The 13,577-nt window shown below is 51.0% G+C and overlaps 1 protein-coding gene across 1 annotated transcript; it reads left to right on the top strand.

Moving 5' to 3' along the window:
* Positions 1-59: 59 nt before the first annotated feature.
* nup37 (nucleoporin 37) lies at positions 60-11,677 on the top strand. The gene is made up of 10 exons (XM_060048521.1): positions 60-166; positions 663-826; positions 1,751-1,872; positions 4,339-4,411; positions 4,815-4,909; positions 9,779-9,869; positions 10,714-10,895; positions 11,155-11,205; positions 11,317-11,410; positions 11,499-11,677. Exons 2-10 carry the CDS (start codon positions 671-673, stop codon positions 11,610-11,612), a joined length of 978 nt encoding a protein of 325 aa, XP_059904504.1. The 5' UTR covers positions 60-166; positions 663-670; the 3' UTR covers positions 11,613-11,677.
* The last annotated feature ends 1,900 nt before the right edge of the window (positions 11,678-13,577 follow it).

Here is a 13,577-nt window from a genome sequence, read left to right as displayed (position 1 = left end):
ACAACAAATTTTGTGTATTTCTTGACATTATAGTTTATTTTACTGACGGTAACTTCCTGCCCCCCCTTCGATCTGTATGTGAATGGAACGGTCCATTTCCTACCCGGAACAGGTTGAAATATACGAAACGCGCGCATTGTGAGGGACGCAAACACTATACTAACTGGTAATGTGAAAACACTCGTACACCTTCATAGATGCAAAATAGGATTAATACGTCAAGTATTAAAGCTTAATACATCTCATAATATTAAGTGTACCATTATGTATAAATAGAAAAGACGGCATGCCGCCACGTCTCCACGTATTTGTGAAATGTGTTGCACAAATGGGCTTTAGTGGTCGATGTGAGGGGATGTATACATGCTCCCTTGGAATCGATTACGATCCAGGCGCAGATATAGTTGATATGAAATCAGTTTCTCCTGGGCCGTTTGCACATCTTTTTAATTTGAGTGACAGCCGTACGGGCAGGTATCCTGTTGGATGTAGCCTCAAAGGAAACTCCAATGTATGGAATCTGCGTATGACAGCTACGACGTATATCAGCTAAATCCTTACTTATTGATATTGACTTCCACTAAATGTCCTGCTGCAGACACCTTTCGTTCCCTTGCATGCGGTTGAACCGTCGTACTACTGTCCATCACCGTGTGCCTCAGGTACCAGGATGCAGGAGGACTCCCGTCGAAGCGCCACCTACACGGTGGCGTGTGAGGACTACGTTCACGTCGTGGAGTTCAGCCCGTTCGACAGTGGCACCAATGCATCTCTCCTAGCGTATGGAGGGAACCAGTACGTGGTCGTGGGCACCTGTCTATTTCAGGTGAGTCATCCACCCACTGAACGTGGTTAATGTACTACCTTGTCTTTTGGGTATGCGTTTAACCAATGTGAATTGACATCAATACAGCGGTGTGCATTGTTATCTTGCTCAACGGCGCTGAGGTAGAATGCAAAGAGGGGCAGGAAGTCAAACACCCCACTGAAACACACTGGCAGTAACTGGCTACATATACTGTACAGCAGGTCTGTCACAGTTGTCTTTGTAACCCCGCAGTTTCAAAATGAGACGGATAGTTCTCTTAATGAACAGAAATTATAGGTCTGTCTGGTTGTCATTGTATTTGTGGGAGCTGGGTTATTATAAATAATTCTTTATAATAAATAATAATACGATTTACTAGTGCAACAATTGTTACAATAGGCATGTGTGTTTTTGTGCATTGACTGAGGGTGACAGATATTGTATATTTAAATATCTCCTATCAATAAACTACCTTTTTTATTTTCGATTGGGAAGTGAAGTCCTTAAAGCCCTTACTAGATCTTCACATAAAAATAATTAGTTTATTTTCAACTCCATCTTGGGGAACATTTGAGACCCATCTTCTCCTTTCCCTAATTAGTTCTGACAACACAACCGTAACGGGGTATCGCGTTATACTGACACTTATTCATCCACCAGATGCGTCCATCCCGAGTGAGGTCGAGAGCAATCAAAGCATATAATCAGTGTTGGCGCGGCGACCAATCTGAGCGCACCACAACCCAAATTTCCTAAAGCAACCAGATGCTCGCGCAGAGGTAGCTCTAGGAATCGCCCCCCCCCCCATCCCCCCCCTTGACTCCTAGAGCTACCCTGTTACGGGGGGGTTGTTTTGATACAATGCAGCTGAACAGTAGTCTTTGAGTAATCGCCCTCCCGGCGCTTAGCTCCCCGTATGAACTCCGGTCCTCCGTCCCACAGGAAGAGGACGCGGAGGTGGAGGGAGTGGAGTTCACTGTGCTCCGCGCGTTCCACCTCGACGTCCGCATCGACTCCCTCGCCTGGAGCCCCGAGTCCCGCCTGGACCGGTTACCGACCGTCAGGTGAGACCCGCCTCTGACCCCGCGCCGCGTCCCCTCCCCCTCGCATGACGCCGTGGCGTCGCCTCGGAAAGGCATCGCCTGCGCCCGCCGCCGACGGCCAAGAACAACCGGAGAGCGGGACCCTCGCAGCTTGGACTCATCAACGCAGCGGGTTAACGGGACCTGACGCCCCCCCCGCCCCCCCGTCTGAAATGGGTGGAAGTGGGGGACGGGGACGGGGGGAGAACAAATGTGTCAGACTCGGCTTCCCTGTGAGCCTTCTAGTGTCTCGGAGCGGCTGCCAAGTCATGAGCAACGTGTTTTTCGGACAGCCTTGGACCGTGTGTGTGTGTGTGTGTGTGTGTGTGTGTGTGTGTGTGTGTGTGTGTGTGTGTGTGTGTGTGTGTGTGTGTGTGTGTGTGTGTGTGTGTGTGTGTGTGTGTGTGTGTTGATTGTTCGAAAGCAAAGACGGAGGATTTTACTTCCTTTCCTCCCCCCCCCCTCCTAATTGTGATGTGTGCGGCCGGGGAGAGGTTAGCCGGGGCGGCCCTGTTGGAGGTGTTTAAGCCTGCCTCTAATTGGAGAGGAACACCAGGGGAAGGCTCCCCGGCCCGGGGCGGTCTGCCGGCCTCGGGAGGGGTGGAGGCGTGACGTCCGCGGGTGTAATTACGCACTCAGGTTCCCAATCTTCCCTGAGCTTCTGCACGTAACCGTGTCTTCCAGGAAAAGATCTGCGTTCTCACACTGTCCTGAGAGGATGAAGGGGGGGGGGGGGGGGAGGTGGAAGAAAGCGAGGGGGTGGGAGGGATGGGGAGAAGGGAGGGAGGGAGGGGGTGGTTGGAGAGAGCGAGAGGTAGGGAGGTTTGGAGGGAGGGGGAGGGAGGGAGGGGGGAGAGAGAGATGGAAGAGAGCGAGAGAGGTAGGGAGGTATGGAGGGTGGGGGATGGAGAGGGAGGGAGGAGGAGAGAGCGAGGGAGGTAGGGAGGCAGAGTAGAGAGGGAGGGGGGATGAAAGAGAGGGGCGTGGGACAGAGTGGAGTTGACATACAAAGGTCAGTGGAAGAGTGGGGGGGGGGGGAGGAAAAAAGTGGTGTAGAAGAAAGAAAGGGAGAGTAGAATGGGGGGGGGGGGGGGTGATGGTGTTGGAAGAGGGAGAGAGTGGAAAGAAAGAGGGGGGGGGAGAGTATGAGAGGTTGCCAAGGTTTGAAACAGGCCAGTGTGGGATGTTCAGTCGTCAGGCTCTCTCCCCGAAAGGCTGTGTCTCAACATCTTTCCACCGTCGCTCCACAGAAGCCTAACACAGCTGGCCTCCACGGGCCGCACGCCTTTCCACACACGCACGCACGCACGCACGCACGCCACACACACACACACACACCACACAAACCACTGCAGCTTCTGCACAAAGTTTGAACTTTCCATGCATAGCTGTATGGAACTTGCATATTTCGAATTATCGATTTTAAATATCTGCCTTCATTTATTCGATTCTTTCTATTTTATTTATTTGTTATGTTTATTTGAGATGCATACAATATATATTTTTATGGAAATGTGAAGTGTAAAAAGTAAAAAAAAAAAAGAAATCTTTTTTTTCAGTGAGCATAATGCCAAGTCATCTAATGGGGCTAATCATCCTGTTCTCTGGGTGTGTGGAACCGCTCCCAGGCAAAGGGACCGTTCTCCTGTTTCTTCCCTCACGGGCAACAACGAAAAGTGTTGAATTAATCAAATAGAGGTACACTTTTTGCGTTAGGATTATTTGAAATCCATCATGAAAAAACGACCGGGCCGAGCGTGCCCGATAAGTTCTCCAAGCTCTACCCCGGCGCGGGCACTGGGGTGAACCTGGAAATGTTTTAATCCTAACGTAAACTAATCCAGCGTCGCAGCAATAGACTAGAACCGTGCAAGACTAAATATGGTGTCTGCAGTGACGTCACGTCCGCTCCCCTGAGAGCCTGCGGCCGACGACGCTCAGCGCCAGCGCTGCGTTCCACTGCTGCGTTCCGCTGCTGCGTTCCGCTGCTGCGGGTGTTTTTCTTGTCATAAGTGAGCTGGTGTAATTGTGTGAATAATTGCAGCCACTGGGGTATACTGCGGCTGATTAAAGGGGCCAGGCCCCTCCGGGGCCCCGCGTGGGACTCGGGACATGAAGAAATGCGCGAATGGCGTGATGAATCTTGTTTTTCTCCGTGTTTATACAAGGGCGCAATTAGAATCTCCCCGGCAACGCTCGGGCCAAGTTTAACACATGCCCGCACGCAAGCACACACGCACACACTTAGACACCCCAAGGCTGTTCTTCGAGAGAATAGTGCAGGAAAGTTCATCGATGACTGACTGCTTGGGTTGCGGTTTTGGATTTCTCGGATGTGTTTTGGAGTTTCGTTTCGTTTTTTTAATTCTCTCTCTTTCTCTTTCTCTCTCTCTCTCTCCCCCCCCCCCCCTCCCTCCCTCCCTCCCACCCCCTCCCCACTCCACCCAGGCTCTGCACAGCCTCGCCTGACCGAAAGCTACGACTGTTGTCGTCTGACCTCAAGGACCGGCACGAGATCAAGGTATGACCGCCGACATCTGGAGCCCATTGGCCGGCCGCGCGCATCAGGGCTCCTCGTCAACCGGAGCACCGCCGTAGCACCCAGCGATCAGGAGAACGTCAGATTCAACTCTACCGTCACTGCAGAGTGCAGGGACAACGAAATGTGGTCGGAGATCTAAACAGTAGTGCGAAATACCGGTTAAGGTGTGGTTTGAGCGTGATTGGCTTATAGTGCAGTACGAATACAGTATAGTTAAATAATAGGTGGTGCAGGAGTGGTGAATACAAAAGATGCTCGTTTGAGGCCGTTTAATGCAGCTGTGTTGATAATGTGCCACACGCAGTCGGGTCATAAGGTTTTTGTAGATATGTCCGTAGTCACTGTTCTAATGTGTGTGTGCATGTGTTGTGTGTGTGTGTAGGAGATGGAGGGTCACAGCAGCTACATCAATCAGGTGGTGTTTGAGCCCACGGAGGGGAAACAGATCGCCTCCGTCAGCGATGATCACACCTGCAGGTCAGTGTGTGTGTGTGTGTGTCTTGTATCATTGCATCACATCCTGCTGTGTGTTTTCCACATTGATTCCCGTCGAGCAGAATGCGATCGCTCACAATCACAGCCACGAGGGTTTATTTGTTGCTGCTAATCGGTTAATAACCGAAATCCAATTAGACAAATCAGAGAGGTTTCCTCCTTCCAGGAGTGGGGGGGGGGGGGGCTCTGTTAACGAGCTCCCCAAATGGGAAGGGTTTTCAGGGAGACGTGTTTCAGTGACTAGTGCCCCATTTCCACTGCAGGGTGCGGAACGGATCGGATCGCAAAGGTGCGGTAGGGAGGGGGCAGTATAGCCCAGCTCAGTTCCGAGGTCACGTTTCCACTGCCGACAGTACCCTTGGTGGTAGGCCGGATGTCAATCGCCGCGGCAGCTACGTAAACATCGTAAACAACGTCTTCCTCCGCAAGAATGCAGACGAACGTCTCCACCTCCTTGTTCGCCCAAGCAAGCTTTTTACGCGACATGTTAATTGTAAAGAATAATACCTTGAGGCTACTGTTTGTTTGTTTTTATCCCCGCGTCACCCGGAAGTGACGATTCTGTCGACCAATCAACGGAGGGGGGGTGTAGCTAGAATTCCAGGGTACCCTTTCAGGCGTCTGGTCTCGTTTTGGGTACCGCAACGGAGGAGTCCCTAGAATGGGGTCGGAACGGGTACGGCAAAGTCCGGGTCACGCCCACTTTTGGCGGTGGAAACGCGATCCGACCCGCACCTTTGCGATCCGATCCGTTCCGCACCCTGCAGTGGAAATGCGCCATAGGGGTCAGTTCTGGGTCAGCTCTCTGGACTCCATCGGAACACACACACACACACACACACACACACACACACACACACACACACACACACACACACACACACACACACACCCCTACACCCCTGTCTGTCCTCCCCATGAGCCAGGTGTCCTGATGACCGCTAGACGCTGGTCATCGCGGCGGGGCCAGCCGTGCGCGGCGGGTTCCTCTGAACCCCGGCCGGCAGGGCCCCCGCGGGGAATCAATCCTCGTCCCGCTGAAAGAAAGAAGAAACCCCAAACAGAACCGGGGCCCCTGGCTCTGGTACCGGGCCCTCGGCGAGGCCGTGGTCCCGGGCTCTCCCCCGGGCCAGAGAAAACAGACTGCGCTCCGTCTGCTGAAAGATTTAAACTCTGTCGTGTTGAGAAAATATGGGACGAACGAGGCGGCCGCAACAGGAGGAGAGAGAGTTAACACGCACACCGCCGGCCCACCCAATCGGAGACCCCTGACGCAAGAGGGAGGGTGGGGGGGGGCGGAGGCGTGACTTATTTGTGCAAGCGGGGCCCGACGACCGCTACTCTCACGCTGTGTGTGTGTGTGTGTGTGTGTGTGTGTGTGTGTGTGTGGGGTTGACCGAGTTCGAACTCGTCTTCCCTCCAGCATCACGCGTGTGTGATGCTGTGTGTCCACCTGCTGTATACAGTAACTCCCCGTGTTTATAATCTCTTTAATGCTTTGCGCGGTGGGTACGGATGTTGACACAGCGCTGTTACGCCGGACCAGTGCAGTCACTGCGTCGCTCTGCGCTCTAATCTCTGCATGGGATGGAGTTCATCTTTAGACACACGCACGCACGCACGCACGGCCAGCGAGCGGCTGGCGCTCTGAGTTCATCTGTGGCGAAGGGTTTGACTTCAAGATTATTGTTTGGGTAACGGCTCGTTGTGGCCGCGGCGACACAGTTGGGGGCAAAGCCCACACAAACAGACACACACACACACACACGCAGAAACAGACACACACACACACAGAAACAGACACACACACAGAAACAGACACCCACACAGAAACAGACACACACACCAACAGACACACAGAAACAGACACACACGCACACACACAGAAACAGACACACACACACGCAGAAATAGACAGACAGACAGACACGCACACGCACACACAGAAACAGATACACACACAGAAACACACACACCACACAGCACACGCACAGAAACAGACACACACACACACACACACACAGAAACACGCATATACAGACACACACACATCCGTACACACACAGACAGACACGCACAGGCATAGACACACACACAGACCCATCTGTCCACACACACACACAGACAGACGCACACACAAGCATACGCACATCCTTCCACGCAAGCACACACACAAACCGAAACCGGAGCCGGGCGGTGGCGAGGTCCGGTGTTATTCGAGCGCCTCAGCTCCCGCCCTCCCGGGAGCCGCTGTGATTATTGACTCGGCTCTATACAGTAACTCCCATCGCTCCGCCCCTTCCCGCCCTCGCCGGGGTGGGGGGGTTGACGAACCGTAACACCACCGCGGGTCGCCCCCCCGTCCCGTCGACAAAGTGCAGCCCCTCGCAGACCACCTTCTCCCCTCCCCCCGCCGTTGGACCTGGACGCCGCTCCGACGGCACGCAGCGAGCGCCGTTCCCGCGCGCCGTGGGTGGGGCGGAAGGGCGGGGGGGGGCAGCCGCTGTCCGCCAACCCGCGTATCCCCCCCCCCCCGCTCACCCCGCTCTGCAGAGGTCATGTTTTGCCGGGGAGTCGCCGCCCCTCTGGGGGGGAGGGGCGCTGCGGTCGGGCCGCGGCGGTTGGGCCGCGGCCTGGTGCCCGGCCCGGTAGCGTGCAACCCGGCGCTGGCTCTCAGTGGTCTGAGGGGCTGGAGCGAGCGGTCCTGCTGCTGGTGGTCCCGGGCCGTGTGTGTGTGTGTGTGTGTGTGTGTGTGTGTGTGTGTGTGTGTGTGTGTGTGTGTGTGTGTGTGTGTGTGTGTGTGTGTGTGTGTGTGTGTGTGTGTGTGTGTGTGTGTGTGTGTGTGTGTGTGTTTATCTCTCTCTCTCTGTGTGTGTGTGTGTGTGTGCGCTCTTCCCCGCGAGGGGAAGAGAAGGAAGGAGAGAGAGGGGTTCCTCTGGCCAGAAGGAGCTTTCGTTCCCACAAGAGGAGGCCGAGGTCGTAAGGTTTAGTGTTTACTGAGGTTCCACGGCGGGGGGCGGGGGGCGGGGGGGCGGGTTAGCACCGAGGACAGCGGCCACAACGACACACTTGACATCTGCGTGGCCTCCGCCGAATCGGAATCGTCTGGGCTCCTTCAAGCGAAATCTGCAGAGGTGTGTGTGTGTGTGTGTGTGTGTGTGTGTGTGTGTGTGTGTGTGTGTGTGTGTGTGTGTGTGTGTGTGTGTGTGTGTGTGTGTGTGTGTGTGTGTGTGTGTGTGTGTGTGTGTGTGTGTGTGTGTGCGTGCGTGCGCGCCAGCGGTCCTGCCCTCTGCCGTGCTGTCCTACCTCATCCCCCGATTGGATTCGGTACACGGCGTTCTGGGAATGTTGTTGCACACTGCCCCGTGGTCGCGTGACCCAGTTATTCCAGTCGTGTTGTGCTGTTGACCAATATGTCGGGGAACGCCGGGGATAGGAGGCGGAGCAGAAAGGGGCCCAGGTTCCGGGTTTGATCCCGAATACCCAACAGTTGTATTAGCTGTCCCGAACACTGCCTGCTTTTGATCTGACTTGTTTGTTGTGTACGGGGAATGGGTTATCCTAGTGATTGTTAGTGCTTGGCACTTTGTTCTATGAACATCCTTACCAGAGATATATTGTTTCACCTTCTTCTGACAAATGTTCTGATTGTGTGTCGCTTTGGATAGAAGCGTCTGCTAAACCGTTAATGTTGATGTGAATGTGAAGAGAGGAAGTGTCTCCTGAAACACTAGTATGGTACGAACACACCAAACGCGTACCATACGCAGCTCATACGCCCCTAACGCAGCTAAAATGTTGCTTGACCATTTTGTGTCAAAAATGGTCCTACGTACGCAGCTACGCGCCTGTGGAGTCTGAGGAAGGAAAACCAAACGCCGCCGGGTGCATGATAGAGCTTGGATCGGGTTAGATTAAATAATCTCGGATATAAATAACAATAATTGGGTTAAATAACTTCACATGGTGTGTCTGGTGTGTTTCCAGCATTCGTAGTGTTGATCGGCAGAGAAATAGTCCGCCAAGACGTTGAGGTTGCTTAGCAACCAGAGACTCTGTCCATGCAAGTGAACGGTGTGTTCACTCTTCGTCATAACTATCAAACCAAACATCCTTCACATTCACCGAGTGAACATTATGAAAGTAAAATGCACATTTCTCGCTAAAAATGTTTCCATAAACGCATTTAATGGCGTAACTATGTTACTATTTCCACACAGAATAAAGAAAGATGTCGGCCGTATGCTTCTGTGCAAGGGTCACTACTCTCTGCCAGCGACGTCGGGTCAAGCTCCATGCTGATTGGCTATTGCGGCTAGTATCACGCGTATGAGCGTAAAAAGTTCAATTTTTTGAACTCCTCGCGTACGCGCGTATATGTACGCGCGTATATGTACGCGCGTATATGTACGCGCGTATATGTACGCGCGTATATGTACGCGCGTATATGTACGCGCGTATATGTACGCGCGTATATATACGCGCCTCATACGCCCCTAACGCGAGTAAAATGTTGCTTGGTACGCATGATACGCGTGTACACACCTCATACGCGCGTAAACCAATGCTTCCCTATGGAAAAATTGCCGATTTTATACGCGTGGTACGCGGGTAACGCTTTTGGTGTGTCCGCACAGTAGTCAAGCTGAACTCTGAGTTCTGCTCATTGAAAATGAAAGAGGATTGCATCCTTCTGCCCTGTGAGGCCTGCTGCTGTATTCATGCTGTGGTGTTTCCCTCCCTTGTAATCCATTTCTATTATCGACATGTTTGTCACGTTGACACACTCATTATATTATTTGTCTATTCTTTGCTGTAATAATCCCAACGTCGGATGATTTGTTTGTTCAGAGTTTGGGACCTGGAGGGCAACGAGACCATCAGCTTCAGTCTGCGTTCTCCGGGTGTCAGTGTGTGCTGGCATCCAGAGGAGGTGTATAAGGTAAACAGAGGTTTTCTATATTCTAAAAAAGGCTTTGTACATAGGATCTTTATGAATCTGCAGCTCCTTCACGTCAACATTGTGCTGATTGTTCAACTTCACAAATAACCTCGGATACTTTGCACTATTGACTTTGAAGGCTGTTTGAATTCTCAATTTATACTTGTGTAATTGTTATTATACAAGACTCTGTCTTAAGCTCCGAGCTCAGTATTCAAACTTCGACCGCAGCATTGTGGATCGTCCCCATAGCCTATTGAGGTGCACAAGTTCACTGTCATCCGTGGTTTGAGTGAAGCACGAGAGACTTGTTAAAGGGGACCTTTTATGCTTTTTCGACTTCTATGACCTATAAACGTTGTTATAATGATTGATAGTCATGTTTAACCATACACAAAAAACGCTGTTGATTTTCGGGAAACCCTTCCTCTCATCTGGGCGCTTTCAGCCTTCTCTGTCAACGCTCGGTTTCGTCCTTCTCCGCCCCCTCGCCCCCCTCCTGCCAACCCAACTCCGTTGTGATTGGTTACCTTCCTTGAAGCGCGTGCGCGGGCAGATTTGACCGGGCATATGGGGGCGCGGCAGGAGTGCCTCTACGTCTACGTAGATGATTTCCCGGAAATGTGAACAAGTGAATCGCAAACGTTGTCCCGAGTGTTTAGCGCTCTGCACAGCCACCCCAGACTGTCAGCAGGGAATACGTCGAAATGCATGTACGTCATTATTTGACACTTTAGTACGGTTAAACATGACTATCAATCATTTATAAGTCATAAAAGTCGAAAAAGCATAATAGGTCCCCTTTAAGGCCACCCACACCAGCGTGTGACTCCGCCCTCTGCAGCTGATGGTGGCCGAGAAGAAGGGGACGATCCGCTTCTACGACCTGGTGGCCCAGCAGGCCATCCTGTCCCTGGACTGCGGACACTCGCCGCTCATGTCCGCCGACTGGTGCCTCGCCAACACCATCAAGGTGGGCGGGGTGGCCGGGAGCGACTGGCTGGTCTGGGACATCACTCGCTCCAGGTGATTATTATTCTTTTTTTTTTTTTTATGTATTTTTATTTGCAGGGAGAGAGTTCTGTTGTTTTAAGTGGCCGTGTCCACCCAGATGTGCGCTGGATGGATCAGTCGACCGGCCTTCCCAGCGGACTGTAGCAAACGTTTTGGTAACGGCTTGTAACGTCTGATCACACTCGCATCTGGTGGTGTGACATTGGTCGCCTCTTAATGGTATGGTCCCTTGAAGGGTTTCACTGAAGCCTTGTCTTTGTCCTCTTCGCAGTTATCCTCAAGAAAGAAGACCTGCCCACATGGACAAAGCAAGACTCATTAGGTAAGAACTCGGGTCTACCTTCGGAGTTCCTCAAATTGTGTTTTTTTTTCTTTTATTTTGGCTTTGCCCAAACATGGTCGTCCTTAGTAAAGTGGTTGTCCTTCCTTCCAGGTGGTCTCGGGCCAATGAGAACCTCTTCGCCACCACGGGCTGCCCGGGGAAGTTCAGCAGCCAGCTGCTCATCCACCACCTGGGCCAACCACAGGTCGGTGCCCGTTAGATCGGAGCCATATCTCGGCTCAGGCCTCTTCTGAAATGCCTTTTCCTGCTCAAATTTTCATTTCCTGTTGCAGCCGGTGGTGATTGGATCGGCCACGGTGGGGGCGGGGTTAAGCTGGCACAGGACCCTCCCCCTGTGTGTGATTGGCAGCGACAGGAAGCTGCTGTTCTGGATGACGGAGATGTAGACGTGTTTGGAGGCGGGTCTTTTATTTCTAGTCCTAAAAAATTTAAATAAACTATTTTTGTGATATTTTCTGTGTTTTGCTTTGGGCCTCAAAAAGCTTATTTTCCTTTATTTATATTGGTGTTCAATCATCAATCGGTACCTCACTACACTGACTCACTTTAGGGAAAAGGCAGTCATGGTTTCTGTTGAAGTTGTGCACATGTTTTATTCTTAGCCCATTTAAAAGCGTTACCAATGCCACTGTGAGTCGACATTGACGTAGTCAAAATGTGCTGCCGTCATGCTTTGATCTGAGGGTCCAACACATTGGACTTGATTGAGGTCAGAGAGAACGGTGGGAAGTGGATGGCATTTGGGAAATCTCTCTTTGAATTCCACTGACAAAATCAAACAAGATGAAAGCTCCTGCGATGGAAGAGATGTCTGTCTTTTTGGCAAGTCTTGAGTTCATTGCAACCGGTCCATAGAACCCAGGGTGGAAAGAGTGCAGAGCCGCAGCCAGAACCTCGTGGAGCCCTGTGGCAAAACAAGGACTCTTTGTGCTGTCAGGGAATATACCATGTGTCGGTGAAACTATCTCCATTACAAAGCACATTTCCACCCACTAAAGCAAGAAGGACAAATGGTTGTGAATATAAAAGGCTTCAACAGAAGTAGCGGTGTACCGCTAACATGTGTTGGCCGGGAAACCATGTTATGTTAACAACGTTAAACAATGTTTTATGCAGTCCCGGGTTTCTACTGGATGGGAGTTCTGACTGTAGCTGTGTAGCATGGATAGCTTTTACCACTTTAGAAAAAAGATTCTGTATATTCGTTGGACGGGGCAAGCAAACCACCGTCCACAAGTTAATGCTAATGCTCTCTTGATAGTACTTCGCTGTGTTTGAACAAGTACCGTGCGGTCTGCTCTGTGTTTGTTGTAACGTTACAGAGAAGAGATTCTGGGCCCGGCACTGGAAGCAGCTGCGTGAAAGGGTAAGACATCAATGTCGAGAAGGACACGATGCACTTGGACTTTCCCACTACTGGACACTTTCCACGGTGTCTCAAAGGTGCATTAGGGATCTCTAAATGAGAGCAGACTTTCTGAGAAACATAAATATTACATAGCCTATCTTAATCGGCAGCGTCCGACTACAGCAGTGGCTATATGGTGCCATCTGGTGGTCGTTAACACCCTGCATAGATGCGGATTTCTACCTATTGACCTATCTCAGTTTTTGGAAACAGGGAAATTTAATTCGAAGTGCTATCATTTTAGAATGCAAACCGAGTTGAAGGTATAAGTTGGAAGAGTTGTACCTTTCTCCAACTTAATCGAGCCAATTGTGTGCAACGTTATTATGTATGGTTCGACAAGATAAACTCCAACCCTTATCATAGAAGTTAAAGATCTCAAGGGAGCAATTATGCCGATTCAGTTCAACCAAAAAGTTTCAAATGTACAGCCTAATACTTCCATGAACATAGCTTGGTGTAGGAGGACGCCTCCTCTCCGTCTGACCCCATCCGTCTCCAGGGCTGAACTGGGACCAAAAAATGGCCCTGGCATTTTTGGCCATGGCAGCCCACCATGATTATTTATGCGACATGCGGAGGCACACAACATACCAGGTGATATATCCGCATATTGTGATGTTTCAACAATTAAAATAAAGCACAGTAGCCTACATGGAAGAGAGTTACCATGTTAAAAAAATATATATACGCTCTTTCACTAGACTTGCAGAGACTTTTGCAGCTAGGTCAAATCTCCTCTAAAATGACTAATGCTTATAATATGTACAGTTTGTCTCACAATCAGCAAAAAATGCAAGAACACAGAACAACAGGAAGAATACAAAATATATATGTATTATTTTTTTCACACTAACTAAAACACAACAAATTATAACAACGTAAAAGTGGCGAGAGAGAGAGAGAGAGAGAATCAGTTTAAGGTATAGTTAAAACAATCTTT

Source organism: Gadus macrocephalus, chromosome 4, assembly GCF_031168955.1.
Source record: "Gadus macrocephalus chromosome 4, ASM3116895v1".
Lineage (NCBI taxonomy): Eukaryota > Metazoa > Chordata > Actinopteri > Gadiformes > Gadidae > Gadus > Gadus macrocephalus.
This window is presented reverse-complemented; position numbering and strand designations above follow the sequence as displayed.

Bases quoted from the DNA above. Each gene is read 5' to 3' on its own strand.
- nup37 (XM_060048521.1), top strand. From the start codon at position 671: ATGCAGGAGGACTCCCGTCGAAGCGCCACCTACACGGTGGCGTGTGAG. The intron at 10,896-11,154 runs GTGATTATTATT...TCCTCTTCGCAG, and splicing joins TGGGACATCACTCGCTCCAG to TTATCCTCAAGAAAGAAGAC. The intron at 11,206-11,316 runs GTAAGAACTCGG...CCTTCCTTCCAG, and splicing joins GACAAAGCAAGACTCATTAG to GTGGTCTCGGGCCAATGAGA.